This window comes from Chenopodium quinoa, unplaced genomic scaffold (assembly GCF_001683475.1).
Source record: "Chenopodium quinoa cultivar QQ74 unplaced genomic scaffold, ASM168347v1, whole genome shotgun sequence".
In the NCBI taxonomy this organism is placed as follows: Eukaryota; Viridiplantae; Streptophyta; class Magnoliopsida; order Caryophyllales; family Amaranthaceae; genus Chenopodium; species Chenopodium quinoa.
Window position 1 is genome coordinate 7,593,224 of NW_018745410.1, and position 27,669 is coordinate 7,620,892.

The 27,669-nt window shown below is 34.7% G+C and overlaps 1 protein-coding gene across 3 annotated transcripts; it reads left to right on the forward strand.

Annotated features, from left to right (window-relative positions):
• Positions 1–29: 29 nt before the first annotated feature.
• Positions 30–27,669, forward strand: LOC110713220 (origin of replication complex subunit 3-like). 3 transcript variants are annotated; one of them, XM_021891678.1, is made up of 18 exons: positions 30–180; positions 312–557; positions 1,003–1,177; positions 1,649–1,818; positions 1,905–2,032; positions 5,349–5,622; positions 5,709–5,786; positions 9,031–9,104; positions 9,225–9,291; positions 9,594–9,784; positions 15,478–15,547; positions 19,225–19,307; positions 24,447–24,524; positions 24,781–24,856; positions 25,732–25,859; positions 26,562–26,729; positions 27,030–27,203; positions 27,412–27,669. In XM_021891678.1, exons 2-17 carry the CDS (start codon positions 321–323, stop codon positions 27,133–27,135), a joined length of 2,103 nt encoding a protein of 700 aa, XP_021747370.1. In that variant the 5' UTR covers positions 30–180; positions 312–320; the 3' UTR covers positions 27,136–27,203; positions 27,412–27,669. The 3 variants fall into 3 exon arrangements, with proteins under 3 accessions (XP_021747370.1, XP_021747371.1, XP_021747372.1); XM_021891679.1 differs by having other exon boundaries at positions 27,030–27,199; XM_021891680.1 differs by having other exon boundaries at positions 19,225–19,295.

Here is a 27,669-nt window from a genome sequence, read left to right on the forward strand (position 1 = left end):
AGACGGATCTATCCCTTTAATAACTGTGACGGCCCTGACAGGTCATAAGGGATTCATAGATTGCTCTCTCTCAGACTAGTGAGATATCCATTGAAGCGCACTCAACGTTCTCCATTGAAGCGCAGTTGGCGTTCTCCGTTGAATCTAGTTTTTGTATCCCCCATTGAAGCAACTTCTGAGGTAAGTTGTTTGTATTTGTTATCATCACATCAAGTATCTCTGAAATTATGAGATCGATAATTGAATCAAATATTCCTATAATTATGAATCAAATTTGGTTGCTAATGTATTGCATAACACTTTAATGTTAGGATTTAACTATGAAATCAGAGCTCTTTTCCATGAGCCCAGGGCTGCCGCCCCTCCTGCCCTGCCTCAGGGACGGGCCTGCTTTCTTTGTTCTTCACAGGGGTTCTTCTTCTTCTTCTTTGTCGCGGCCGAAATCCAAGAGGAAATTAAATGAAGAAGCTGTGAATGAGTTTGATGATCGTTATCTATATAATTTGAGAATTAGTGCTTTTCATTATGTGTGGTCCAACATTGACACCACCATCAAGGTAATTATCACACCCCTTTTACTGAATGTGTATGTATAATATATAGTTATTGTTTTAGAGAATTTGCTGGACATCTTACACTTTCCTAAGGTATTTGTTTGGATTAGAACTAGGATAGGAGATATACTATGAATGTACTTGAATCTTAATGGAAATAAAATGGGGGAATGGTATGGTGTTAGTAAATAATGTGTCAAAGTTAATTATGGATAGTTTAAATATCCTAATGTTACGATTAGGAAAGAACAGAGGAAGTATGCCTTTCATTTAAGTCGCACTATAAGAGTAAGCAGGTTGAAATTTTGAAATTTGGATTTCCTTGATTGAAATTTTATGTATAAATATTTTGAAATAATTTATGCAACCTTTCTTCATGCTAAATTGGTATTCTTCCTTAACCATTGATTTTTTTTTTTAATTTTTAATTTTTTTTTATTTTTTACAGGGTGTCCTCAAGGAAATCAACTTAAGCATATTTAATGAAGTGAGTTCTTGGGTTCATCAATCATTTAAAGCAGTGAGATCATGTGGGGAACCGGGCTATGCTGAAACCACTCATCCATATCCTATAGCCCTTGATGCCTTGTCGAAACAAATCTACACTGGGCTCGTATATACCAGTAATAATTCTACCCAAATCTTTATTTGTGCTAACACGGTGTTACATCTGTACAAGTTTCTGTAGTTCATACAGGATACTACTTTTCTTAAATTATTAAGTAGCAAGTGGCCTGGAGAGAGAACATGTAGAGAGAATAAATTGGATGCATGAGTGTAGGGGATTAATTTTGTATAAATATTAGAGAGGAATAACCTGCTTAAAGTAGATTGTATACTTTAAAATGGGAGGTCTATTATTGTTAGATGTATACTTGAATATTTGATTGTTTTCTCAAAAAGATAGAGGTGTGGAGCTTTTGAGATTTCCAAACTCTCTCTATGAATTTTAATAAGATTATCATATATAGTGATGCCTTTTTAATTATATACTACTATCAGTATGACTATCAAGTAACTGACAAGTGACTACAACATAATAATTTAAATAATTCAAAAGTTAACAACAACGAAATTTTATATGTTGTCTGCAGAAAATATGGAGTTTGTTGATGATCAACTTACCTTTGAAGAACTTGGCAATCACTTGAAGTCTGGTGGCTGCCATGTAGCTAATATGTCATCACTGGACTTCTCAGCTAAGAATGGGATTGGTGGTTGTTTGAGTTGTTTATTGAGAAAGTTTCTGAAGGTTGCACTGGATGTAAGTACCTTGTATTATATGCATGCTGCAAAAGATTCTCTAGCCTTAATCTACCTTTAAGAGTTACTTTTATATTTTCTGTGCAGGATGCTGATATGTCCATTCTGGCATCATGGTACTGTGGACAAAGGGAGTCTACACCAGTAGTCATAATCATTGAGGACATGGAGAGATGCTGTGCTTCCGTTTTGTCCAATTTCATTTTGATGTTAAGGTATTTAAGCTGTTGCCCATCCTTTGTTGGAAAGATAGAAGGAGATATAATTTCATTCACTTTTAACAAATCTGAGGAAATTTCATTTTTCACAGTTTCAAAAGCCAATCAATGCATAGCAGTTGCATTCTGAAGCAATGTCTGCAGTCTATTATCTTAGCTAGCTTTATACCAAAACATTTTTACTTTTAATCCATGATGTCCTCCAAATTTGTTTCTTAATAGTTATTGGCCAGTGGCAAATACCGGTTAAGTCCAGATATTAATTTTTTGTTAATCAAACAAAGCAATCAAGCTGATATATTTGTTGCTTCATGTTGGTGAGTTGCAAATGAACTGAGTCAGCCCAGTCAGGCTCATTTTTAGTTTGTTGGAGCTAAGGTTCATAAGAATTATTCCTTTGTTTTTTCGTAATAGTTCCATTTCTAAATGGTACGACTTTTAAGAAATGTCTTGTAGGTGTTGTAACTTGTAAATTACAAAAGAGCCATGGAACTAAAACAAATAGTTAGAGAGTCCATGTGGGGTTTAATTGAGGAGTTCACCAGTAGTTATTGCTGCCACCCTTGCTTAGACCGCCATGCACACCCACCACCTTTATAAAATCACTACTAAAGTTCACTTGACCCACAAAACAACTGTTGTTACTGCTTGAATTCATCTAAAACCACATCCACCATCCACCATCCACCTAAACTTAATCATCACAAAACAAAAACCACCACCATCACAAATTGAGCCTACCCAAATTGACCATCATCACAAACCAAAACTCATAACCCTAACAAATTGAGCTTAACCAAGCCTACAACACGAATCTACTACTCCCTTCGTGATTTATTACTTGCTCCATTTCTCCATCCGTGGAGTTTTTGGAGGAATAGTGGAAAGTAATAAAGTATGATGGAAGTGGGGTTGGCTGAATAATAAAAAAAAAAAATCTAAAAAAGAAAAAGTGAGTATAAGTGGGGAGGAGAAAGAATATTAAAAATATTAAAATATGATATAAGGGGACCACTCGTGGGGAGGAAAATAGTAAAGTAATGTTTTATGTTTCCAAAAAAGGAAATAGAGCAAGTAGTAAATACGACCACAAAATGGAAGTGGAGCATGTAATAAAATACAGAGAGAGTATATAGTTTGTGCAACACTTAAATGTCCAAACCCACCATCTACACGAATTAAACTTGTTTGTATTATTATTTTATCAAAAGGCCATGAGAGAGATGAGACTATTCAAGCCCACAAAGCCACCATTTATTGGAGTGGAGGAGATTGAAACGTTGGACGAGAAAGGTGAGTGAATGGGTTGCAGGAGATAGAGTAAGTGACATCTCATTAAGTTGTTGGAGTTGGACACTAGGGGTAATTTTGTTGTTGGTGGTGGGTTGGTGCTCTCATGGTGGGCTTGTAAGGATGGGGATGGATGGAGTGAAGGAGATTGAAACGTTGGACGAGAAAGGTGAATGGGTCACATTTGGAGGAGATAGAGTAAGTGACATCTCATTAAGTCGTTGGAGCTGGACACTAGTGGTAATTTTGTTGTTGGTGGTGGGTTGGTGCTTTCATGGTGGGCTTGTAAGGATGGGGATGGATGAAAGGGGACTATAAGGTAGAGAAAGTTAGGAAGGAGAGAGAGAGAGTATGGTCGTATGAGGGACTGAGGGTGATAAGTAAGGATAATATTGACTTTTGTTAAAGCTTAAAAGTAAATGTAACAATTATTTTTGGATGGTAGAAAATGGAAAGTGGTGTAATTATAAAATTTAATGAAAGAAGTATTAGTGTTTGAGCTAGCTTGTGCTTGAATAGGCTTCTATAATAATTATTATTATTATTATTATTATTATTATTATTATTATTATATCTCAAAAACATACAAAATTATACTACCTATAGAAAATTAGTGGGAAGCCGAGAATCAATCTGGGCCCCCAAAAATGGCTTCGCCCAGGGCTTCTATAATTCTTATTGTAATATTATTATTATTATTTTTTATTATTATTATTTTTTATTTTTATAATAATAATATTAATATTATTATTATTATAAATATCAGAAAACCTACAAAGTCAATCAATTTACAAGAAATTGGTGGGAAGCCGAGATACAATCTGCCAATCTGGCCCCCCACCCCTCTAGTTATAGCAAACCCGATTCTGCTGAAAATGTGCAGCTGCACGAGCACTAATATCCTGAGCGAACGCCTGTGCAATCCTTCTCTAATTCTCCCAACGAAGAAAAAGAGAAAGGAAGAAAACCATAGCCAATAGCCCTGTAACGCGCCCTATACTTGTCGCGCTTCCGCTGAGCTGCCGCCGACACAACACGACGAGGAACGAAGTCAGATAACCCCGATTGTGTCGAAGGTGAAGACCGTCAAGTCAACACATACATCAAGGCCTTTATCCCAGGAATAAAGAGACAAAGACATCTGCTCCGTCGTTCCCTCCAAACAACCCAACGTTAACCTTCTTTCGAGCAGAAATCCCTGACCGAAAACAAATATCAACAAGGGTGTCACGAACAACGTTATGCCGATGTTTAATACCCACCATCCCAGAACAAGACATTGCATGATCCCCATAATTATCCCCATAAAAAACCCTCGAGAAACACGGTGTTGAAACGGAGAACAAAGAAACACCTAGCTGGTAGCAAAGAACACTACGGTAAGTCTTACCATTCATAGTCCGACCCAAACCCAATATTGGGACCGTTCGCAACCAGGCCGAAGAGTGATCCCCCGTTGGGACTTCCATAAGGCAACCTGACGCGGAGATAAGGAGAAAGTGGATTCCGCGGATGCAATGACCTTCGTGAATTATTATTATTGTTATTGTTATTATTATTTAATGTTTTTTTTTTCTTTCTTATATTCAAAATATTTAAGTATGTAAAAATAATTAATATTTCATGTACTTTTTTTGATTTTGATTAACCTTTGAATAAGTTATAATTAGACATGAACATAGTCACATAAGAACTAAACGAGCTTTTCATGAACATTAATGAGTCGAAAAGAAGTTTTTCAAGCTTGACTCATTTACTTAACAAGCATAAGAGTTTTATTCAAGTTTGTTTATTACCTTAACAATTGAGTTATAATCGAGTTTTGATTGAGATTGTTCGCGAGTAGTTCGTGAACGTATCAACTCATTTTCCCTCTATGCTGGTCTTTTTTCTTTCTAGAAATTAATTATTTTTGGTCTTATGTAAATGATGAATAGATGCTTCTTTCACTTTGGTATTCAATTACTTAATTTTTTGCTTCCATTGGACCTAAGTTTCTAAGTCTTGCTCATTTTTTTTCCAGCAAATGGGTGGTTAAAATACCAGTCATCGTAGTAATGGGGGTCACAACGACGCTTTATTCGCCAGAAAATTTGCTATCTTCAAATGCATTATTGTGTCTACGCACTTGTAAATTTGTCTTGGGATCTCCAGCTCAAAGAATGGATGCTATTGCTGAAGCTGTTCTCTTAAGGCCTTGTTCAAGGTTTAATGTTGGCCACAAGGTGGCTGTTTTTATGAAAGATTATTTTTCGAAACATGATGGTACCTTGACTTCTTTTATCAGATCTTTAAAGGTACAACACCTAATTCCAATGCAGCTTATTAAGTTGAAGTTTTACATTGTGTGTTTTAATGATTGCCCTTTTTCTCTCCTTCCTAGATATCTTGTATGCTACTTTTCTCGTCCGAGCCTTTAAGCTTCTTGCTAAAAGACTTAGATGCTGAAGATGATTTTCAGGTTTGGTTTATACCCACTCCAATAATCTAAATTTTTTTTCACCTCATATTACTGCATGTATGATAATCTGCTCTTTTTTCTGATGATATTGATAACTGTCTTGTTTATTTTCTTCTGGACTGTTTTGGTCCACAAATGATCATATTATTGAAGAAATTCATGCAAAAGATCGTCTTGCAAAGCAACAAAATGTCATGTTTTTTGCTGCTGCTTTAATCACATAATATACAATTTTTTCTTTGCCACTATTATTCAACTGGCTTATCTTGTGAAATTATATTTCTTTCATTTCAGAATACTGTAATACATTCGATAACCACACTTAATTTAAAAGTGCGGCTTAGACACCCCCTAGGTGCAAGGTGCGAGAGCTGAGCTCTTCCAGGCGCAAAGATCTACGAAAGGCGGTGCCTACGTGCTTTTACTAGGTTCTTCCCCCCCTCTCCCCTTTTGTGCCTTATGTTGTCAGTGTCATTATTGATGTAGATAAAAAAAGAAAAACACCACGCGACTGACACTTGTCAAAAATAAATTCCTAACAAAACCAACTAACAATGTAGTAGGGTAAGTAGGGTCGAATCAACATAGAAATGGCTATTCAATCTAGCTTTCAAGGTATGAAGAAACTAAACTATGTCACGAAATTGGGATAAAAATATAGTCTAAAATAAAAGTGGGATAAAATAAATAATAAATAGACCTAGGGTGGGTTCACCATGTTTATAGTTCTAAATCTATCAAATATCAATAACAATTTAATCAATCAATTATCTAGAGCAATTGCTAAGCCTACGGTCGGGTCTTAACGCTCTCAATTCAACATATGTAGTTCGGTCGCTAACATAATCAGATTTGCTAATTGTAGGTAAGCCTTTAAAAGTAAGATCTTTCGATTCAAACTCTTATTAACAAGAATTAATCAAACAATTGATCAGGTTGCAAGATTAATAAGGAAACACTATCAATTAGAGAAATCAATAATCAAAATATTAAAAATACCAATCACGATTCATAGTATAAACATGGATTCCCAAACCCTAGAAATAAAACTACTCAAACATGAAAGAAATAATTACATCTAGATCTAATAAAGAAAACATAATTAAAGTAGAGAAATAAAATTACCTCTGAAATTAAAGCAACAAATTCAAGTTCCATGGATTTGTCCATGAAAAACTAGGGGTAGAGAGAAAACTAAAAAGAACGTAAAAATAATAAAAGATATAAAAGGCATAAGGGAAAATAATAATCCCTTGAGTATTTATAAACTTCCTAAGTTCTAATCTAAAAATAAATAAAGAAAAGAAATAAGAAAATAAAGATTACATAAGTTGAATTATTATTAGATGATAGAAGATGATGTGACCCGAAGACTTGTGACGATGTGGAATGAAAAAGCTACTCGAGGCTTCAAGGCTGCTTGACCAGACGTGCGGGCGTAGGCCGGTGGCCGCGGGCTGGCAGCTGCGGCTGGTGTCGAGTGGTCGCGGGACAGGGGCGCAACAACATCCCGCGGGTGGCTGTCTGCATCGCTTGGATTCAAACGCCTGTAACTTCTGTTTTAGGAAGCTTCTTGAGGCGTGCGACCTGTCATTGGAAAGCTCTTCAAGTCTAGTTTTCAATGCAACTTGAATTGCTTCAATCCGATCCGTAGAACTCAAGATATGATCAAAATAGTGAGCAAAGGTCATTTTTGATTCTTTGCAAACCTTCGTTTTTCTTCATTTCTAACTCAAATTCATTTCCGTAAAGTGCATAACGACCCTTGTGAATGCTATATTCATGTCTCATGCATATATTAATTAAAATCAACATCCACAAACATGGGATCTCCAATTAAGAAACTCAATTCATTGGCTTCCATCTAAATATCATCCGAATAAACTCCAAACACTTCGAAAGCGTCCAAATGACTATCAAATCACCTTAAACATTAAGAAAAACACAAACGAAGCGTTATAGAGCACAAAACAAACAACTTATGCATTTGCGACCTAAAAAGCAACAAAAAGACCTAAAAGACTACTATAAACTTAGCATAAACGTGCCTATAAATCCTATATAAATGTGATTCATCAGCGACTTTTCAACATTTAGATTTATTAAGGAGAGAGAAAACCGATCTGTAGAACTCAAGATATGATCAAAACAGTGAGCAAAGGTCATTTTTTATTTTTTGCAAATCTTCGTCTTTCTTCGTTTCTAACTCAAATTCATTTCCGTAAAGTGCATAACGACCCTTGTGAATGCTATACTCATGTCTCATGCATATATTAATCAAAATCAACATCCACAACATGGGATCTCCAATTAAGAAACTCAATTCATTGGCTTCTATATAAATATCATCCGAATCAACTTCAAACACTTCGAAAGCGTCCAAATGACTATCAAATCACTTGAAACATTAAGAAAAACACAAACGAAGCGTTATCAAACAACTTATGCATTTGCGACCTAAAAAGCAACAAAAAGACCTAAAAAACTACTATAAACCTAGCATAAACGTGCCTATAAATCCTATATAAATGTGATTCATCAGCGACTTTTCAACATTCAGATTTACTAAGGAGAGAGAAAACCCATATCCCCCAATTCCATTTGTAAATTCCTAGGTATCAATCACATGGCTCTTTCACCTTCGCTCATAATTCTTTTTAATATTATTGTATGAATAAAGTGGAGGCGTGCCTCTTTGCCTTGTGCCTAGGCTCCAAGGATTTTTGCGTGTGCATCTTGTGCACTTTAAAACTTAGTTCCCACATTATAAACTTGTAAACGTTGGTCAATGATTTGCTGAAGTTTATTTTGTAAGCCTACCTTGTTTATTATTTATTTATTTATTTTGCTGAGATGTTTTGAAAAGAAGGAACTAGAAAGTATATATGTAAGACCACCTTGGTTTTTATTAAATAAACTTTTGATCAAGAATAATAGGCATCGCATAGTATTAGCATGATCCTTGCTATTTATTTAATATGCATCATCATCTGATTGACTTGTTTATCTTGTAAAAGCAAAAATTGCATGTATTGCATGATACTCTATTTGTCGATCATGGTTGATCAAGGCTACAAGCATCCTTGACATCTTGTCTTGTCTATTGTAGAGGCCTATTATGTGGATAAAACATTCTAGACTGTATTTAGCCTTAGTGTTGCTTGGAGTTGCCTTTCAGTAATGCTATGTTAGGAATTTCGAAACCCTTAACGTTGCATTTTCTGTTGAGTTCTCTCACGTGTAGGAAATATGGGAAGAGAAACATGCGTTTATTCAGGATATCATGTTGAAACATTCTTCACAACTTTCTTGCAGAGGGTATGGTACTATGTAGAGATGCCATTATTTTAATTTTTTTTTTCCCTAGATTTTCTATTTGCTCTTGATACTAAGAATTCATCCATCTTATTAATGTTATGATGTTGGTGAACTAACCAGTGAAAACTTGATCCATGCTATTGGCGAGCTAAAGAGACTCCACCAACGCTGGATCACAGTAGTCAAGGTGAGTTGTCAAGCTTCTCCTTCTGTTTTCTTTCATTAGTTTTGTATATATTGTTTAAATCGAAAACGTAGTCTTGTTTTCAATTGTGGCTGTTGACTAAAATTTTACGTGAGTATACATTTGCTCTAGATTTTGTGGGTCCTCAATTCGTTATAAATATTAATTAACTATACTTTCTGCATTAATAGTAGGATTTACTCATACTAACCTTCTATTAAGCTTCACGCATTTAGATTTTGATGTTACTGATCTGATTGGGGAATATGAAACCAAAGATTTTGATGTTACTGATCTAATTGCAGTGCTTACATGAAGCTGGAAAGCACCAAAATGTGCAGCTGTTAGATTTGTATTGTGATGCCCTTGATCCAGATGTTCATAAATCTGGGACTTTTTATAAGCATGGGAGATCTTTAAGGAATGGGTGTTTATCTAGTCAATATGATGACTCTCCCCAAAGACCTTACATATTTAAAGCAGTGAATAAGGTAAGGTAGGTATCATATTTTTCTGAAAATTAATTTAAGTGGTAATCGATTTGCAAGATTTATGTGTCATCAGCTTGTGCATTATTTAGTCATCAGAAATGAACCTAGAGAATGTAGAACTCATAGGTGAGTTTATATGAGTTCATGGGGGCTATCTTTCATCAATCCTGAATTGTACCTTAGCTTAACAGAAGTGTTGTACTAAGAACCCTACACAGTAGACTACACTGCAAAACTCACCTAATGAACTGGTGTTATTCATTTTTTTTTTCTAACATCATCCTCTAACATGTATCTATACTTACAATTTGTGTTGAGAGTGGAGTGAGAAGGTGGGGGGGGGGGATAAGAAGTAAATTAAATCCTACATATGATATAGGAAAGTAATGTTCAGTGTCACGTATGTGTTGTTGTGAATGTGGTTTCAATGAATTAAATTCTTTTCGACGCATTGAATGCTGATTGAGGGCAGGATGCTTATTGTTATAGTTTTTTGTGGCCTAGGTGTTATGCTGACCTGTGTCCTCTCCATCTGATGTGTGGGCTTTTTGTATTGTCCCTTTGGTTTTATTTCTTTGTGATTTAATATATAATGATTAGCCTTCCTTTTAATTCTTAGTTGGAAATGAGTAAGGTGGCAAACTGCAATAATCTATACCCAACTCTGCTATTAGTGAGATACATGCTGCTGTAGTAGCATTCGGTCTTGTCAGTATTGACTTTAGTACATCTTATCTTTCCAAACATTTCATCACTGCTTATGGCAAGATCTATATTGTGTAATCATTGGTGGTAATTAGCTAGCAACTATTGGAACTCAAATAAAACTCCTTTGTCTTAATGATTCATGACTCTTGAGCTTGACAAATTGAATACTTGCCTGAACTTTAGGTGGACTTGGGTTTTATGACTTTATTTTAAAATCAAGCTGTGTTAAACTGGTAATACGTATTTGCTTCAACATTGGCATTCCCTTAGCTAGGGTTCAAGCTATAGCGAAGTTACTGCACTAGTCTGTCCTTACAGTGATACATGTGAGCCAGAAAAGTTGTTATACCTAGCAGTTTAAAGCTGATCTTTTTTTGATACTACTGATTCACAGTTGATCAAGAAGATTTCTCTTTCTGCAGATCCTACAAGTTAATGCACTTGTCAGGTTATTAAATAACTTCAAATCATATATTTTCATTTATGGTTAATTTGCAAGGAGTCTGAAAAAATAGTACTTCCTCCGTCTCATATCACAAATCGTGTATTCCTTTTTGGGTAAACCAAAATTAAAAGCCTATTTCTATTTATAGGTTGTACTTTTTGACAATAGTACCCTCTTTTTGATGAGTTGTCATCTTTTTTTTTTTTAATTTTTTTTGGGTACTAATGATGTCTTTTGACATCAATCCCAACACTTTCTCTCTCCATCTCTTCAATAATTTTCAAACTCTTTCTCTCTCTCTCTCTCTCTAACCCCACATGCACATATGTAATCCCAATCAATAGATTTAAGGAATCAACATCCTCCTAAATTTCCGTGAAATAACCCAAATAGGCTTTGTAATATGAGACGGAGGGACTGTTGATTTGGTTAATGATCATACTCTCTCCGTTTATTTCAGTATTACACTTGGAATGACACATAGTTGTCGGCAAATTATTTGAATTGAATATAAAAGATGTAGGTGGTAATTTGGAAATTAATATAAGAAAAGATAGTGGAGTTATATTTTATTGAAAAAGTGAGTTATGCGAGAGGGAAATAAATAATAAAGAAGTAAAAGTGGTTTGAGTGGGGACCGTGAGAGGAGAGAAAACTAATATTTAAATTGAGTAGGTGCCAAAAAAAAAAGAAGTGTAACACTTAAAAAATCGGTCGCAAAAGGAAAGTGTAACTCTTAAAGAAAATACGGAGGGAGTATATTGAAGTCGGAGTAAATATTTTAGGCATTTGCCTTTATAATTTTTCTTATTATTTTTTTTATGAAAATTTGCCAAGAATAACACGATCTTTGAGCGGTCTTCCAATAATAGAACAACCTTTGGATTATTTTAAAATGGAACGACCTTTGATACACATCTTTCAAAAGTGGAACAAAAAACGTGTCACATGCGTGATAAGTTAAAATAATTTAATTTTTTTTAACATTTTTTTTAATAATAATAATTTAAAAAAACTTAAATTAAAAAACTTAAATTTTTTTTAAACAAAAGAAAGAACTGAAATTAAAAAAAAAAAAAAAAAACCCTTCCCCCGACAGCCACCCCATAATTGCCGGTGGCCACCGAGACACCGACACAAGAAATGTATTGAGAGATTAACAATTCTCTCCCAACAAGCTCCTCCTTCCACCATAGCTCACACAAGCTAGAAGTGTCGGGTTACAACTGTAATCAGATTCGAAAAGGATCAGGAAACAAATCGCAGAAGAGAAGGCATTTTGGGGATGTTTTGTACAAATTAGGGCATGTAAGCATAGATTTGAAGATTGTGAAGATGGGTTTTTTTGTTGGGGGAGTCGTTTGACTTGGGTCGTTGAATTTTGAGAGGATCTTCTAGGTTTTTTCAACGGCGGAGAAGGTAGAGTTCTCGGGTTTTGATGGGATTTTGAATCCTAAAACCACCACTTGATTTGGGAGTTTTAGAGTTTTCGGGTGGTGGTTTAAGGAGGGAAGGGGGTGGAGATGATCTTTTAAGGCGCGAAATGGGTTCAGTGGATGTGGGTTGGGCGCCGACCGGTGGGAAGAGGAGGGTTTTCGAGGGGAGGGAGGAGGGTTGTAGGGTGGGAGGAAGGTGGTTAAGAGGAAGGAGCTGTGTGGTTGGTTGTGGATCTGGTCAAGAGGGGTGCCGTCGAGCAAGGGAGGGTTTATTTTAAAAAAATTTTAAGCAGTGTTACCCGGAACGCAGGACGGTATAGCGTTCCCCGTACTGAAACGTCCATACCGAAACGCGGATTTGACGCGTTCCAGTTCGCGGTGGTTTGCGATCAGGTTCGTCGGTCGATGACGGAGAACCCAATTTTAGTAAGATCTAAGTCGCAGTCTTGAGTTACAATTGGGTTAATATTTGTTTATAATTTCGGGTATAATTGAAAGCTTTTTAAAAGTTTTATCAGTGGAGGAGGGTGATGAAGAAACATGTAAATAAACAAGTCTTGAGCAATAAATAAAGATTGTGGACCCCCATATCCCCTTTTCTTTCTATTTTTTTTTGAAAATTGCCTACACAGTAATCAGTAACTTATTTTATACTATGTATAACTATATAGCATGGGAAATCGGGTAATACATTAATTACAATTTCCAGAATTCTAGCTTTATCTTTTTTTTTTTTTAAAAAAAAAAAAAAACGAATATGTAATTAATTTACGGTAAATATCAATCTATAAAATTAAAAATTTAAAAAACCCTATTAAAATAAAGACCATACATTCCGCGAACTCTAAAAGCTATGTTCCACGTTCTCGTACCAAGTTCTGAACGTCCCGCTTTCCATGTAACGTTGATTTTAAGTATTTTTTTACAAAAATTGTTAAAAAAATCTGACCAATGACATTAGATTGATATTTTGACATTAGTAACCATGTAACGTTGATTTTAAGTATTATATAGGTTACTAACCGGTTACATTTCACAAAGATCATTCCATTTTGAAATAATTTGAAGGTCATTTCATATATGGAAGACCAGTGAAACCGTGAAAGGTGGTGTTATTCTTGGTAAATTTTCCCTTTTTTTTATTTTATTTTTTTTATTTATTGTAAGCTTGTATAAGGTTGGTGGTAGCATGTAACATGACTACTATACAATAATTTCAGCAAGGTTGGATAACTTCAATGTGCTAGAATTTTGTAGTTAATCTCTTCTTACGATTGGTGATACAATATCGTTAAGATAATTTGCTTTTTATTTGGACCTCATCACACGTAAAAGCTACTACTTATGTGTATCAAAATAATGTTCTCGGAGGATTTTTGGGTAATTGCAAAAACTTGGTTTACAAATGGTGGTTCTTGAATGTCCAATTACCCAATCTCATTAAAGTCACCCTTTCCCTTAAAGCTATCTATATCCTAATGTTCAAGTACACAATACATTCTCATGTAGGAATTTCTATGCAAATAATTATTTATTCAGTCGTGCTCATAGCCCATACTACTGTGTTGTGTATAATGTTGCCCGAATCCATAAGCCCAATTATCCACGTCTCAAGGTTTCTAGAGATTCTAGTATATATTGGCGGAAAATTGTGGAAGATACTAGCATTTGTGAATTCTAATGAAACTTCTAGATTTATGTGGAAATATATAGGGGTGAGCAGAAAAAGTGGGTACCCTTTCCCGGACCCGGAACTGCTTTGAACCCACCGGGTCCGGACCCGGATCTGGATCCAATTCCATATTCTTGGAATTGGTTCCAATCGGGTCCGGTTCCAGTTCATGATTTTTTGGATTGGTACCGGGTGGGTTTCTAGTTCTAAAGTTTAAGGACATGCATAGTAAATCTGGTGGACTTTTAGTTTTGCGTTAATGCGCATATTGTAATAGCCAGCCCACTTAAACTCTAAAAGCTATACCCACTTGAAAATTCAGCCAACTCACATGCTCAAACCCTAGATCTAAACTCTTCTTCATTCTCTATGCTCTCATCTTCATCCTTTTAAACACATCAGCCATTCTTTCTACATCACTGGTTTTCTTTAATTTGCTCTTTCATTTATTCTCCACATTATTATATGGCCTTGATTTAATTTAAGCTAGCAGCTTTATCATTATTTTTACCATTCTTTGAGCATATTTCGCAAAAATCGGTTGTTGATGATGAATTTTATGATGATGGAACAACAACAAAGATGGAGCAAATTGAGGAGTTTATACTTTGCAAATCGTTGATATGCTATGTAATTTATCGATAGCTAATAAATATATTTATTATTATTATTGGCAGTTTAAAGGGGATTTTAAACAATTTTTAAAGTACCGGGTACCTAGTATTGGAATTGGTTCCGGAACCGGTTCCGATAATGTTTGACCTGGTACTAACCAGTTCTGGGACCGGTTTTGATGTTTTCATCCGGGTACCCAATTTTGCTCACCCCTAGAAATACAAGGAGCATGCATGTGTAGATGTTTCTTCCCCTACAGACTTCTTCCACCGCCATACGTCAATTAAAAATTATGGTATGCTAGGCATCATTTGGGAGCATCCAATCCATCTGCATACTCTAATGTTCCTCCAGGGCTCCAATCCTCTAATACACTCTATGAGTGTTCCCCAAAATTTTGGCTTGTAGAGATTATTTATAGTCAATTGGCTCTCTAGGAATTAGAAAGACTGGAGATACTCTTATACACACTATCTCCTTATCTACCATCCCCTTCAGTCTGTGAGTCATAGTGTGAGTTATTATTATTATTGTATTACTCACCGTTAGGGTTTTTTTGGCCTTTTTGGAGGATTTTTAACATGTTAAATATTGTTTCCCTCTTTATTATTCATCTTGCCTTTATTATCTTTTTCACATCTCTACTTCCGCTACACATTCACAACCATGACATACTTTACTGGTTCTAAACCTTTTTTCTTTTCTTTTTGAGTTATTACTTTTATTTAATATATAATAATCTTTTGTTCTGATTATGCTATAGAGATACTTTTAAACTTCATTTGGTTTCCTTACTGGATAAATAAACATGTGTCTGACCAGGGATCTTTCACCAGCAGCATTATCTGAATTGCTTAATAACTGGGAGAGACATGCTGATGGCGTATGCGAGGTATGATTATGACTTATTATTGGCTGTTGCTGATTGAATATATAATGGGAAATTATAACTGTGTCATGCACAAATGTGTTGGTTAACTTAGACTGTATATGCTGTTTGTCATCTTTTGACCTTGTTGTATGCCTAGTTTTTGGATGTTTCCCTCCACACCTCTCAGAAAAGAAAGGGTGGGGTTTTTCTGCTGATTGTCATCACGCTCTTTTAATAAATAAACCAATGAGAAATGTATAAAGGTAGAGAGTTTGCTAAAAATTAGTGTTTGATATTTTTCCAGTGGGAAGACTTGGTGTAATGTCATATTTTATAGTCATAATTTTACAATATAATCAGCATCATTAGCAATTTAAAATTTTCCGTTATGTTGCTATTGGACGTTCTTAAAATTTTTACAAAGCTTCTGTTACTACATACTATTCTTAAGTTGGAAGATCTGAAAATATACTGAGGTCTTTTATCTCTAATTCTCTATCAGACTTGTCAGAGATCTGAATTTTTGCTTGAGATATCTTGAATTATTATTTTAGCAGTTAAGCTTTAAGATATCAAATATGCGAAGCTCTGATCTTTTGCTTGGAAGTTTGTTTAAGAGATTGGAGCTTAGGCAGTGAAAGTGTCATTTAGGTCTCCTAAATTTCCTCCATTCTCGTCTTTTTAATTCTCCTTTTGGCTTTAGGTATCAATCTAATATATTGGAGTTACAATGTGATAAGATTATGTACTCGAGTAAAATCTTTCTCCCTTTTGTCTTGATGTGGTGTTGCTCCATTCTACATATATTCTTATTTTGGTTTTGTAAAGTTTAGAATGGATGATCTATGTGATCTTAAATAATTGTTTGCTGAAAATATCCCGAGTATAGTTTATCAAAGGAATAAAATTCATTAACAAAAACTTGTTGAAAAACAGGAGAAAGACAGCCTCTGTATCCATGTTGATGGAAAGTGTAAGATAATGTAACGAACTGCTACTACTTTCACTCAATATTTCACAACTAAATGGAAGAACAAATAAAAAAAGAAAAAACAATAAGAAAAGTAAGGGAAAATGGGCTGCTTTTTGATTGATAAAGATAGAAACTTTCTTGCAAACGGTGGCTTGAGGTCACCACTCTCCAAGGTGACTTCAGGTCACAACTGTCCAGGATTCAATTACCATAAAAAATAGCTGACTAAGCCAATCCCTACTCCCCCTTTTTATATATGTACACAGCTAATTTTAATCAGCAAAAAGGCCAGCTAGGCTTGCACAAAAAGCAAGGTCTGCACAGGTACACCTAGCCCCTGCAGCAGTCATTTGTTGCTAAGTGACTGCCCACTGAAATTGATGTGCTGCTGCTGCTCCACTCCTCTTGCCCCAACAGTCTGCCTTCCCTTTTTTGTGCCTCTTTTCATAAGTGATGATACCTTAAGGCTGCACCTCATAGTTCGTTGCATATAATGTCACCAAGTTGTGAACCAAAGTTGGATCCCGTCTTCTTTTCTAAAGCTATTCACACTCATCAAAGCATCCAGTTTGCTAAAAAAAATTGGTTCTCTGGGCTTTAATTGACTGCAATGGGTGGTTCACTTGTTAGGTTAACCAACTGTCTTTGTGCAGATTTATTAGTTGTCAGTTTGTGTATTTTCCTTCCTTCTCCTTACTTTTTTTGAATAGCAAAAATATTTCATTAATTAAAAGTCATACGACATCTACAAATATACAATAGAGATTTGACGTTAGCAAATACATAAAATATTGAATCAAATAAAATTTTCATTCATTAAAACCAAGATCGTCGAGTAGATCTTGCAATGTGGAACATCTCTCGCTTATATCGCTTGAAAATAAAGCCTTGTTGGAGAGACAATCTAACAATGCTTTGTAGCTGTGAGGATGTTTTCTTTCTGATTCATCTGTGTGTATTTGAAAACTTGATAACTTTTTCAGCTACGAAATAATTTCATGACAATCCATTAGATCTAATATCATGGATTCAAAAGTAAGAAATTTCTCCCCCGAAAAGAGGAGATAAACCTTGTCTTTCAAAGAATGTCGAAAAACCCTTGTCATCAACCCTTTCTTTCGGGGAAGAAAAGTTCCTCCCAAAAGGATTAAAGGAGGCAGCATTATTATAAACCTAAAAAAACTTTAAAAAAACAAGGATTGGGGCTTTCTACCGGTTAAAACCAATGGAAGCCGCTTCAAAGTTCAACAATGGAGGCTAGGGTTTTGGATAGAGGAAGGAGGAGAGAGGAGAGAAATTTTATTTTTTGACAAGCTTTTGATTCCTTCTCCTTACTAGATGTGTCTTTGACTTTGTAAAATACTCTTCACTTGGGACGGTCCAACTTTAGGCACTTTGCTGGGTGAAAATAGACTGAACTAACAAGGAAGAAAGGTTTCTCATTTTCCATAAAAGTATCAATCTTTTCTTGTAATGAAGTATAACTTCAAACATCCATTCTAATCAAGCTGCCTGACAAGCATGACGTGTTTTTCTTCCACTGCTTTAGTCAATTTTGTAAATATAATTAGTAGGTGCGCCACAAAATATAGGCACTGTACGTAGCATTCCAAATTGTCATTTTTTCTAACCTTATGGCTTGAGATATGCTCATATTCCAGCCATGGTATAAAAACTCGGCCTTTACGTCGCGAATCACCCGAGACGTAATGGATTTTGAAGTTGCCGTTCCGATATTGCGGTACAGCACGCTGCTTTACAATACTCCGCGATTTCGGCCGGTACGGCTGTTTTAAAATAAAATTCGGCCGCATCAAACGTTACCAGCGAATATCCAAAGTTAAAACACCGAGTTTTAAGCTCTTTTGACATTTTTTCCGGCGAGAGATCTGAATTCTCCATAAAAGTCTAGTTCTTTTTAAATAAAATGGGGTACAACTGATTAACAAACATCACTTTTTATCCTCTTTTCAAATGGACCTGACCCCACTGCTTCTCTTTCCTTCTGCTTTTTTCTTATTTCACATCCCACGTGACCCCCACCCCTTCTCTTCCCTTTTTTTTCAATGTACTAGGGCCCTACGCTAAAAAATAGATTTTAATTTTAAAATGTAAAGAGGGGTATAAGAATACATAGTAGTAAAAAGGGAAATATGGTGGTATACTCTGTAAAAAATATAAGATTTTCAAAATTTAAGAGAAAAACCATTGTAAAAATACAGAGTTTAAAACTTAAATATAATTTTTAATTCATACGCGACAACCCCGATACGATCCGCGATCAACGCATCAATTCTATTACCGAAACACGCGACCGTTTCCGCGATTGCATCCAAAACTGCATTTTCGTACTATGATTCCAGGTATATATTGGATAGCCTCATTTTATCATGGAATTTTTGTTTATTTATTTGTAAGTTTGCGGTCTGCCCAACTGATATTTGATGAATCATCCTCTGTTTTTTAAATGTCTTTCTGTATAATGTTTTGACATGTGTATGACAATTCTTTGATGGATGCTTTATACTACCTCCGTTCCAAATTACTCTCAACTTTGGAATATTTTATATCTCACAAATAATACCCCAAAGTTGCGAGTAATTTGGACTGGAGGTAGTATATGCTTTCTTACTTATAAAATATACTAAATGTTCACTTGCTATAATTTCGATCTTTAAAATTGTACCTGATTCAGCCATCTCCATGAATCTTTTTAATATCATAGATTGGCGATAAAGTCAAGGAGCTGCAAGTTATGATGACTGCAGAAAGCAAGAGCTCAGGAAGCGATTTGATGTATGATTCCTCGTAAGATTCTGTCTTTAGTCTATGCTGTTGTTAACTGAGCTTCTCCGTTCCTCCTATTTTTCTGATAATGTTTAACAGGTTTATTAGGTGGCTCAAACCTCTGATAGGTAGACTTTGCCAGTTGCTCAGCTGTACTGTTGTCAATGTGGCCTGACCAGTTGTGGAAACCGAATCTGGGACCTATAAGGGAGAAAATAATTCATCCAAGAGATAATTATCAAACTGAATTGAAAAAAATATTCAACACTACACGTCTACTAGATCTAGAGTTTACATTTCAAAACCTTAGATTTCAAAAGCAAGGCAATGGACTGGATGAAACTTTAAAGGGTATTAACTTGCCCGAAGGGGGCAACCTTCCTCGTAATTCCATTGTTGTTTGTGCGTGGTTGGTCATGATTGCGAGAGAGAGAGAGAAAGAGGTCATTTGTGGATAAGTAGGAGGTTTGACATGGTAGGAGAGTATGCTTTAAACTTGTTAGGTGGGACCTTTTTTTTTTCCTTCTTTTATTAAGTACCTTTCAAATTACCATCTGTATTAGAAAACAATATTTTTTATTTTATTTTTTATATTTACTGTCTCTTAATTTCTTAAATACCATGCTTTGGCTTTTACTACCATGTAAAATGTTTTTTTTTTTAACCATCTTAAGTTTATCAAGTTATTTGATTTCACTTCCTTAACTCGAATTCCTTCCAGATATGGGACTTACTAACTGATTTTTTTTTTTTTTTTTTTTTTTTTTTTTTTTTCCCTTCAATTTTACTAACTCTTTTTGAGTTGTTACATTCTCCCTCTTTATTTATCATGTTCATCCTCTTTAGTTGTCATTATCCCATTTTTGGTTGTCCTTAGATGGTTTGATGAGGCAATTCAACATATTAAGGCATCAATTTAGCCTACATTAGTTCAATATGAAGCAAGTGAACTTAATTTTGAAAATAACTCTCTTTCAAAATATTCTAATTTGCATATGAACCTTAAGTTTACATATTGAATATGATGAAAAATTAGTCATTTTAACCTAATAATAATATACATTGTGAAAATGAGTGCAATATGAAGTTATTTACTAAAATATGGACTTAATTTATAAAATAATTAAATTAAATTGATAAATTCCCCAATTTTCCCTAACTAAATAAGTATAATTTAGAAGCTTGATTCTCTTCCGATGAACACCAGTATAATTGAAGCCACCTTTCAAAAAAACTTTCCCGAATACATCACCATAAATTGTTTAAAATCCGAGTTAAGATACTGAATTAAAGAGTTGATAAACTTAAGGTGGTACTTGAAGATAAAACGAAGTAAAATATATTAATAACCAAAATTTGTTTTTAAAAAAATCTCATTCCTTTTGTATTGTTTTTTATTACTAATTCACTATAGATACTTAGTTTAAGAAAGGTTTTGAAAAAGTTAGTGGTGTAAGATACTGGTGGATAAAGTAAGAGAGATGGAATACAAAGGTGGGTGAGTCGAATAAAAAAGATAGATAAAGTAAGAGAGGGTGGAAATGTGTAATTATTGTCGGGTAGGATCTATAAGATGAAGGGGGTTTGCCAAAATGGAATAAAGTGGAACTGATTTGAAAAAAGTTTTTGATTGAAAATTGAGTAAAACAAAAATATAAGCAGTAGGTAGTAAGTACTCCATCTGTCCCCATAAGTGTCCCCTTTTCTTTTTTGTTTGTTTGGCCCTTGACAAAATGAAATGAAATGGATTCGATTTGGAATTAGGACTAATTGGAAAGCGATTTGAACAAAAATAAAAAGGAGGTAGTATATACTCCATTCATTGCATAATAGTGTCCCCTTTCTGTTTTTATTTGTTTGGCCCTTTCAATTTCTATAAAAGGCAATGACCCATGACTTTTTATTAGTTATCTCCCCTGCTACCCTGCTAGTCTCTACCAAAGGTTAGGGTTTCACTTTCTCTTTCATTTAATGTAAATACTACTCCCTCTATCCCAAAAAAGTTGTGCTTGTTTTGAGTTTTTCAGGGAAATTAAGGAATAGGGAGATTCCAAGATTTTAGTGCATTCTCATGTCCTTTTTGGCCCTGTAAATTTTTTATTTATTTTTGTGATACAAAAAATAAAATCAGCATTGATGAACAAGGAAAAATATGTGATCTTTTTATTTTTCCCAGTGTGAAAAGAGCGAAAAGCCAAAAATAACTCATCTCCTCTAATAGTTATGACACGGATTTTTGTGAAGAAAAATGGGGCATGCATGATATTATAATGTGCTGATGAGTGCATAATTGTCCAAAATCATATGACAAAATATGAATGATTTACAAATGAGCACAACTTTCTGGGACGCTCGAAAAGTTGTCTGGGTACATCTATGTAGAGGGAGTACTCTGGGATATATATTCCTTTCTTTTTGAGAAACAAGTACTTCATAAGACTGTTTTTAGTACAACGCATTGTTTTAATTTATTAATTAAATTATTGATTGACATCCTCCATCATTCTTGTATTTCTTTCTCCTACTCACTCTTCTTCATCATATCTTCACTTCCTCTTCTTTCTGCTCTATATCTCCTCATCTTCCCTTGCTTCACAATATGTACTTGCTTAATCTATAAAATAATAGTGTAGCTCAGAACCCATGAATTGAAGCAATACGATAAGGTGAAGATGGGATTTTATTACAAAATAAATTATTTGTGTTGCTAAAAGTTGTACAAGCAACATCAATAATATGCTCCTACTTTGCTTATTTACGGAAATTTGGAATCTAAGCAAAAAAATAAAATAAATAAATAAAAGGGCTACAGTTGGAATCTTTCGTCAAAAGAAATTACTGCGCGCTTAGCTGTAATGAATTGGAGTAGCAAACAGCACTTTCTAGGCATTCAATGGTAAAGTTACAGGATACTAAGGAGAGGTTGGGAGAGAACAATGCAGCCAGTACACTGAAGTAGTGATGCAGTACCTTGAGGAAAGCAGTGTCCTACTTCTATTTATGAAAATTCAAATGAAGTAGAAAACAACTTGGAACATGAAACTTTCATTATAAGGGGCAAAGGAGTGAGGAGGTCTGTAATCATCCTCACTAAATGCCCAACTTTTTCACTGAGATAGCACCTTTTATCTGACCTCTGTATTCGAGTCCCTGTGTATTTGAGTCTGAGTGTCATAGACTCGAGAATAGGACAATCATCTTTGATACATAATATTTTAGCATGAACTTGAATAAATCTGATGTAGTTATGAGTCTGAGCACCTTTTATTTTAGTCCCCTGTACACAAGATAAGAATAAGCATCTTTAATATAAATCATATTGGCATAACCTAGGTGAATCTGAGCTAAGGTTTATGAACAATTTTCTGATGTCGCTAGTGTGTGTATGGAATTGGTTTTAGTTACCCACCGATGACAAACAGTTTGTGGAGAGAAGATTGTAGCAGTTGTATCCATGTGGATTTGCATGTTAATTAAGGCCATAACCCCTTGTGTCTCTTCAGAAGTTATTTCTTCTCCACTAAGTCACTACCCTTACGTATAAGAAGGGAAATAGGCAAGAGAGAGAGTAGATCAACGACTCCAATATGACATTTGAATTATTGTTATTTATATAATTCATCCTGAATAACATGTCTTATTTATACATCATCCTATCTTTGAAGTATTGATAGGAGCTTGTTTTCCAGTTGGTGAAAACAAATATCTGCATCATAATAGTGTGAAAATCGGTCACTGAAAAGGAAAATGTGAGAGAGTAGATCAACGACTCCAATATGACATTTGAATCATTGATATTTATATAATTCATCCTGAATAACATGTCTTATTTATACATCATCCTATCTTTGAAGTATTGATAAGAGCTTGTTTTCCAGTTGGTGAAAACAAATATCTGCATCATAATAGTGTAAAAATCGGTCACTAAAAAGGAAAATGTGAGAGAGTAGATCAACGACTCCAATATGACATTTGAATCATTGTTATTTATATAATTCATCCTGAATAACATGTCTTATTTATACATCATTTTATCTTTGAAGTATTGATAGGAGCTTGTTTTCCAGTTGGTGAAAACAAATATCTGCATCATAATAGTGTGAAAATCGGTCGCTAAAAAGGAAAATGTGAGAGAGTAGATCACCGACTCCAAAATGACATTTGAATCATTGTTATTTATATAATTCATCCTGAATAACATGTCTTATTTATACATCATCCTATCTTTGAAGTATTGATAGGAGCTTGTTTTCCAGTTGGTGAAAACAAATTTCTGCATCATGATAGTGTGAAAATCAGTCACTAAAAAGGAAAATGTGAACATGCTTAGTGAGGCATGTTGTCAGGTGCTTATTGTTTTAATCTTAATGTAATTATTTCATTATTATTGATGTGATAGAGTTGTGGTAGTCACAAATCTACCACAATCCTCTATATGAGCTTGGAACCGGCAATGCTTATATTGAATTTGATTCCTAAGATGAGGGATAGATGTAAAATCGTATATATTCAGGGAAAGTTAGATTTACGAATATCGAGGATAAGATGAAGGAGAACCAATAACTTTGGTTTTGGGCACGTGACATGTCGACATAATTGATGGAAGGATGGGATGATAAATATTTCAAAAGAAGCCAAAGGAGACCAATGATTTGAAGAAAATGGATATGCAAGAGAATCAGTCTGGTTTGGGCTTCTGACATGCTGAAATGAGGATGCACTGGCAAATCTGTGGGTGGGAGGTTGGGATAATATAGATTTCAAAAGAAGCCAAAGGAGACCAAAGATGATTAATGAAGGAAGTTAAAAATGCTTTGAAGAAAATGGATATGCAAGAGTATGTAACAATAGATAGAAGTAATGAAGAGTATTTATGGATGACTACATGAGATATATTCTTGGTTCATGCAGCCGATCCCATCTTTTTGGGAATAAGGCTTTGGTCGTTATATTTTAACTGTTCTTACTTTTTTGTGCAGTTGCTCATAGTTTATTACATTGTTTGTTTAGGTGGCCGTTTGCATCTAATCATTTTCATATTAGGATATTGGAGGCATTAGGCACTAGCATATTAAAGTATATTAATCTGGAACAGTAAAGCTGTTCCATTATCCTTTTCATTGTCAAGAGCCATAATTTTCTGTATAATCTGTTTCTCAGGTCCCAAAAATCAGATGCACCTAAAGATCCAAAATTATGGAACAGTAAAGCTGTTGTATTGATTGAATGGATGCTTCGGTAATGATCATCATCCCTTTGCTAGACAAACTTTTATTTTTTCTAGGGTTTATTTCCTATCTTATATGTTTGCTTCTGTATTAGTTGGTGAAGTTTAATCTGAAAACCTTAGCTTTTTATAAGTGCTATTTGTTTGATAATCTTTAATTTACTCTTCTTCTCGCTGTCTTAATTGGTAATTGATTGACAAATATATCTTTGATAGGTTTTTGTGTAACTAAACTAACATTCCTAGAAAAAATGTTTGTTTGCACAGAGATCAGATGAAGCCCATTGAGAGTTTTCCGTTTCATGAAATCTTGTGCTTTAAGATAGTTGACAAGCTTCAAACAGTAAGTATTTTATTTTTATTATTTATGCTTGCCAAAAGGATTCTATGTTTGCAGGTTCCCTGTAGGGAAATGTTGATTTTGTAAATGTATGATGCAAATATAGAAATTGGGGCTATTTCTGGTTAATGAAGTCTTGTCATCCTAAGGGCTTCTAAGTCTTATCTATTCCATCAAAGCTCATAACTTCACATCCTTAATACCCTTGAACATTTGCGCTTAACTATGCTTTTAATTTTTTAGCTCATATATATGATGGAGATTAATCTCATGGAGGAAGTCATCAGGCACATGTTATGTTTTATTGTCTTCTTTGGACCTTTGATATATGTCACTCCGTCTCTCTTTCCATAACTTTCTCATGCCCATCTCTTCCATGAATTCTCTTTAGTTGTGCAGAAGGTGACCCCTTGGGTTCTTTTGTGGAGAAATATGATTGTTCAATTGATGGTTTTTTGCTGTTAAGTAATGTTGTGATCGATGCCTGGTAGCAAATCTGTGGGCAGCTCTGGGCAATTAGCAATAGGAGAGCAACAGATATTCTAGAAAAGAATATTGAAAAAAGAAATAATTTCTAAAATATACTTTTTTCTACTGTGACGTTATTGTTGCTGTGATTTAAGAAGCAATACCCAACACGCCCAAGTCAAGAGATTGGATAATGGATCTGGCTTGGGCATCTTTTCGTTCATAGTGGGATATAGCCCGTCCCCTTGAGTGTACAGGACTTAAATTTTTGTTATGGGCAGCAATTTGATCTTTTTCTAGACTGATCAAGGGATAAATTAATGGCTGTTGACAATCGATAGGTAATTCTTTGTGTACAACTATTTGTTATTATCGTAGTTGCCTAAGCATTATATTTTCAACTGTGCTAGGCCTTGCTGGGAGATCCTAGAAGAAGAATTCAAGCTGATCTGCTGGAGCTCCAAAAATATTTGCACTGCAACTGTTGCAGCACTAGGGGAAGCAGATTGCTGCCATCACTTCATGACACTTCAATAACGTAAGTAGTTCTGACAATATTCAATACTGACATTAAGTTACTGTTTTTGTCTCGTTTTTATACTGGCGTGCTAATGTTATATTTTCTCTTATTTCTTTCCTCTTTAATTTCTGCTTAGTAATCCAATTATGAGTGCTGCTCTTGATCTACTGCTTTTATTGAGCGTATTTCCTTGTCTATGCTATATCCCTTTTGCTTTTCTTTTTCTTTTTCATAATTATTATTAGAAACAACCTTGTGTATGTCTGAGGTAAGGCATTGATGAATCTGTACAACATGGAATCTGTTTAAGGCTTTGCTAAGCTGGTTAAATTAGGTGAAGTTACAGTCTTTTGTGTTACCTCTTGCTGTCTCAAATTTTCAATGGGTGAAGTACATCATTTTAGAGTGTGAATTTGGTCTTGATGACGTAACGGTTGTTTGTGTCATTTCTAAGAGAATGAAAGTTTCTTTATTTACGAGGTTAATCTCTGGGATAAAAAAAATTTGTTTATCACATGGCATTTTGGTAAATAAATCAACAACTTTATCCAGTCATCATCACTGTAGCCTGTAGGACCCACTTTTATGGAAAAAGTTGTTGATTTATTTACAAAATTGCCATGTGATAAACAAATTTTGTGAATCTCAGAGATTAACTTGTATTTACCCTTTATTTTACTAATAAAACATTAAATGAAATAATTTTTTTCTCTTGTGAAGATATGTTCTGGCTCAAGAGCATGGTGATGTCATTAATGTTCACGATTGGTTCCAATCTTTCAAGGCAATTCTTGTAACTCCACCTACAAAAGCTAGGAGTAAGTCAAAGCATTCTTCAACTCCTAAGAAAAAGAAGGATATTAATAACCTCGGTGAAGCAGCAATTCAGTATCCTTTGATTTCTTTATTTGTAATTTAATTATCAATATTATTACTTATGTTGATGGTGCTTTAAGATGGAATACTCGAGTCTTTTATCCTTTGGGTGCTTTGGTGAACTATAATTGTGATATTGCTCATAGTGTAGTTTCAATTCTTTCAAATTTCTTCTTCTAGCCTGGTATTGATTTCCATTTTATTTAAATTAATCTCAGTGTCATGTGCTTACTGCCTCTAAGAAGTCCCACTGAATTATCCCAGTAAATTGAAATGATTCTGACTTGAAATCCTTAACCTTGTTTTCAAAAGAGCACGTTTCTGCAAGGCAGTTTCAGAACTCCAGGTCACTGGACTACTACGAATGCCTACAAAGAGGCGTCCAGATTTTGTGCAGAGAGTTGCCTTTGTACTGTAACAAGAATCATGAAGGCTTTACTATATGTGCATCATCTTGCATCTTTGGCATGAATTCCAATCTTGTAGGTATTTTACCGTCTCTATTTCCTCCATAGTGACAAATTGTGGTAGCCTATATACTGGCCACTTTTCTTTATAATGTGGTTCCTTATGACAATCCATGTTAGCCGATCCCAAATCATTTTGGGACTAAGGCTTTGTTGTTGTCGTCTCTATTCTCTATGCTTTGTTTATCCTCCCCGTTTTGTAATTTTATATCAATCAAAATCTGCAGGCTCACTGATGCTTTTGTTTGTACTTCACTTATAATTAAGAGAAAGAGGTGCTAAGAAGACCTTCCTGCCACAGCTAAATTATCAAGTGAAGCCGATCTTTGTTAGGGGGTTGAACCTTGCTGGTTCATCTATTATTGCTTGTAAGAAAGTTAACTTTTCACAATGCTATTGATATGTATGTATTTTTTTTTTATTTACTAATGGACAAGTTAACATCTTTTCGAAGCCAATAGAGCTTTATGCATTGTTCTCTTCAA

Bases quoted from the DNA above. Each gene is read 5' to 3' on its own strand.
- LOC110713220 (XM_021891678.1), top strand. From the start codon at position 321: ATGAAATCAGAGCTCTTTTCCATGAGCCCAGGGCTGCCGCCCCTCCTG. The intron at 558-1,002 runs GTAATTATCACA...TATTTTTTACAG, and splicing joins ACATTGACACCACCATCAAG to GGTGTCCTCAAGGAAATCAA. The intron at 1,178-1,648 runs GTAATAATTCTA...TGTTGTCTGCAG, and splicing joins CACTGGGCTCGTATATACCA to AAAATATGGAGTTTGTTGAT.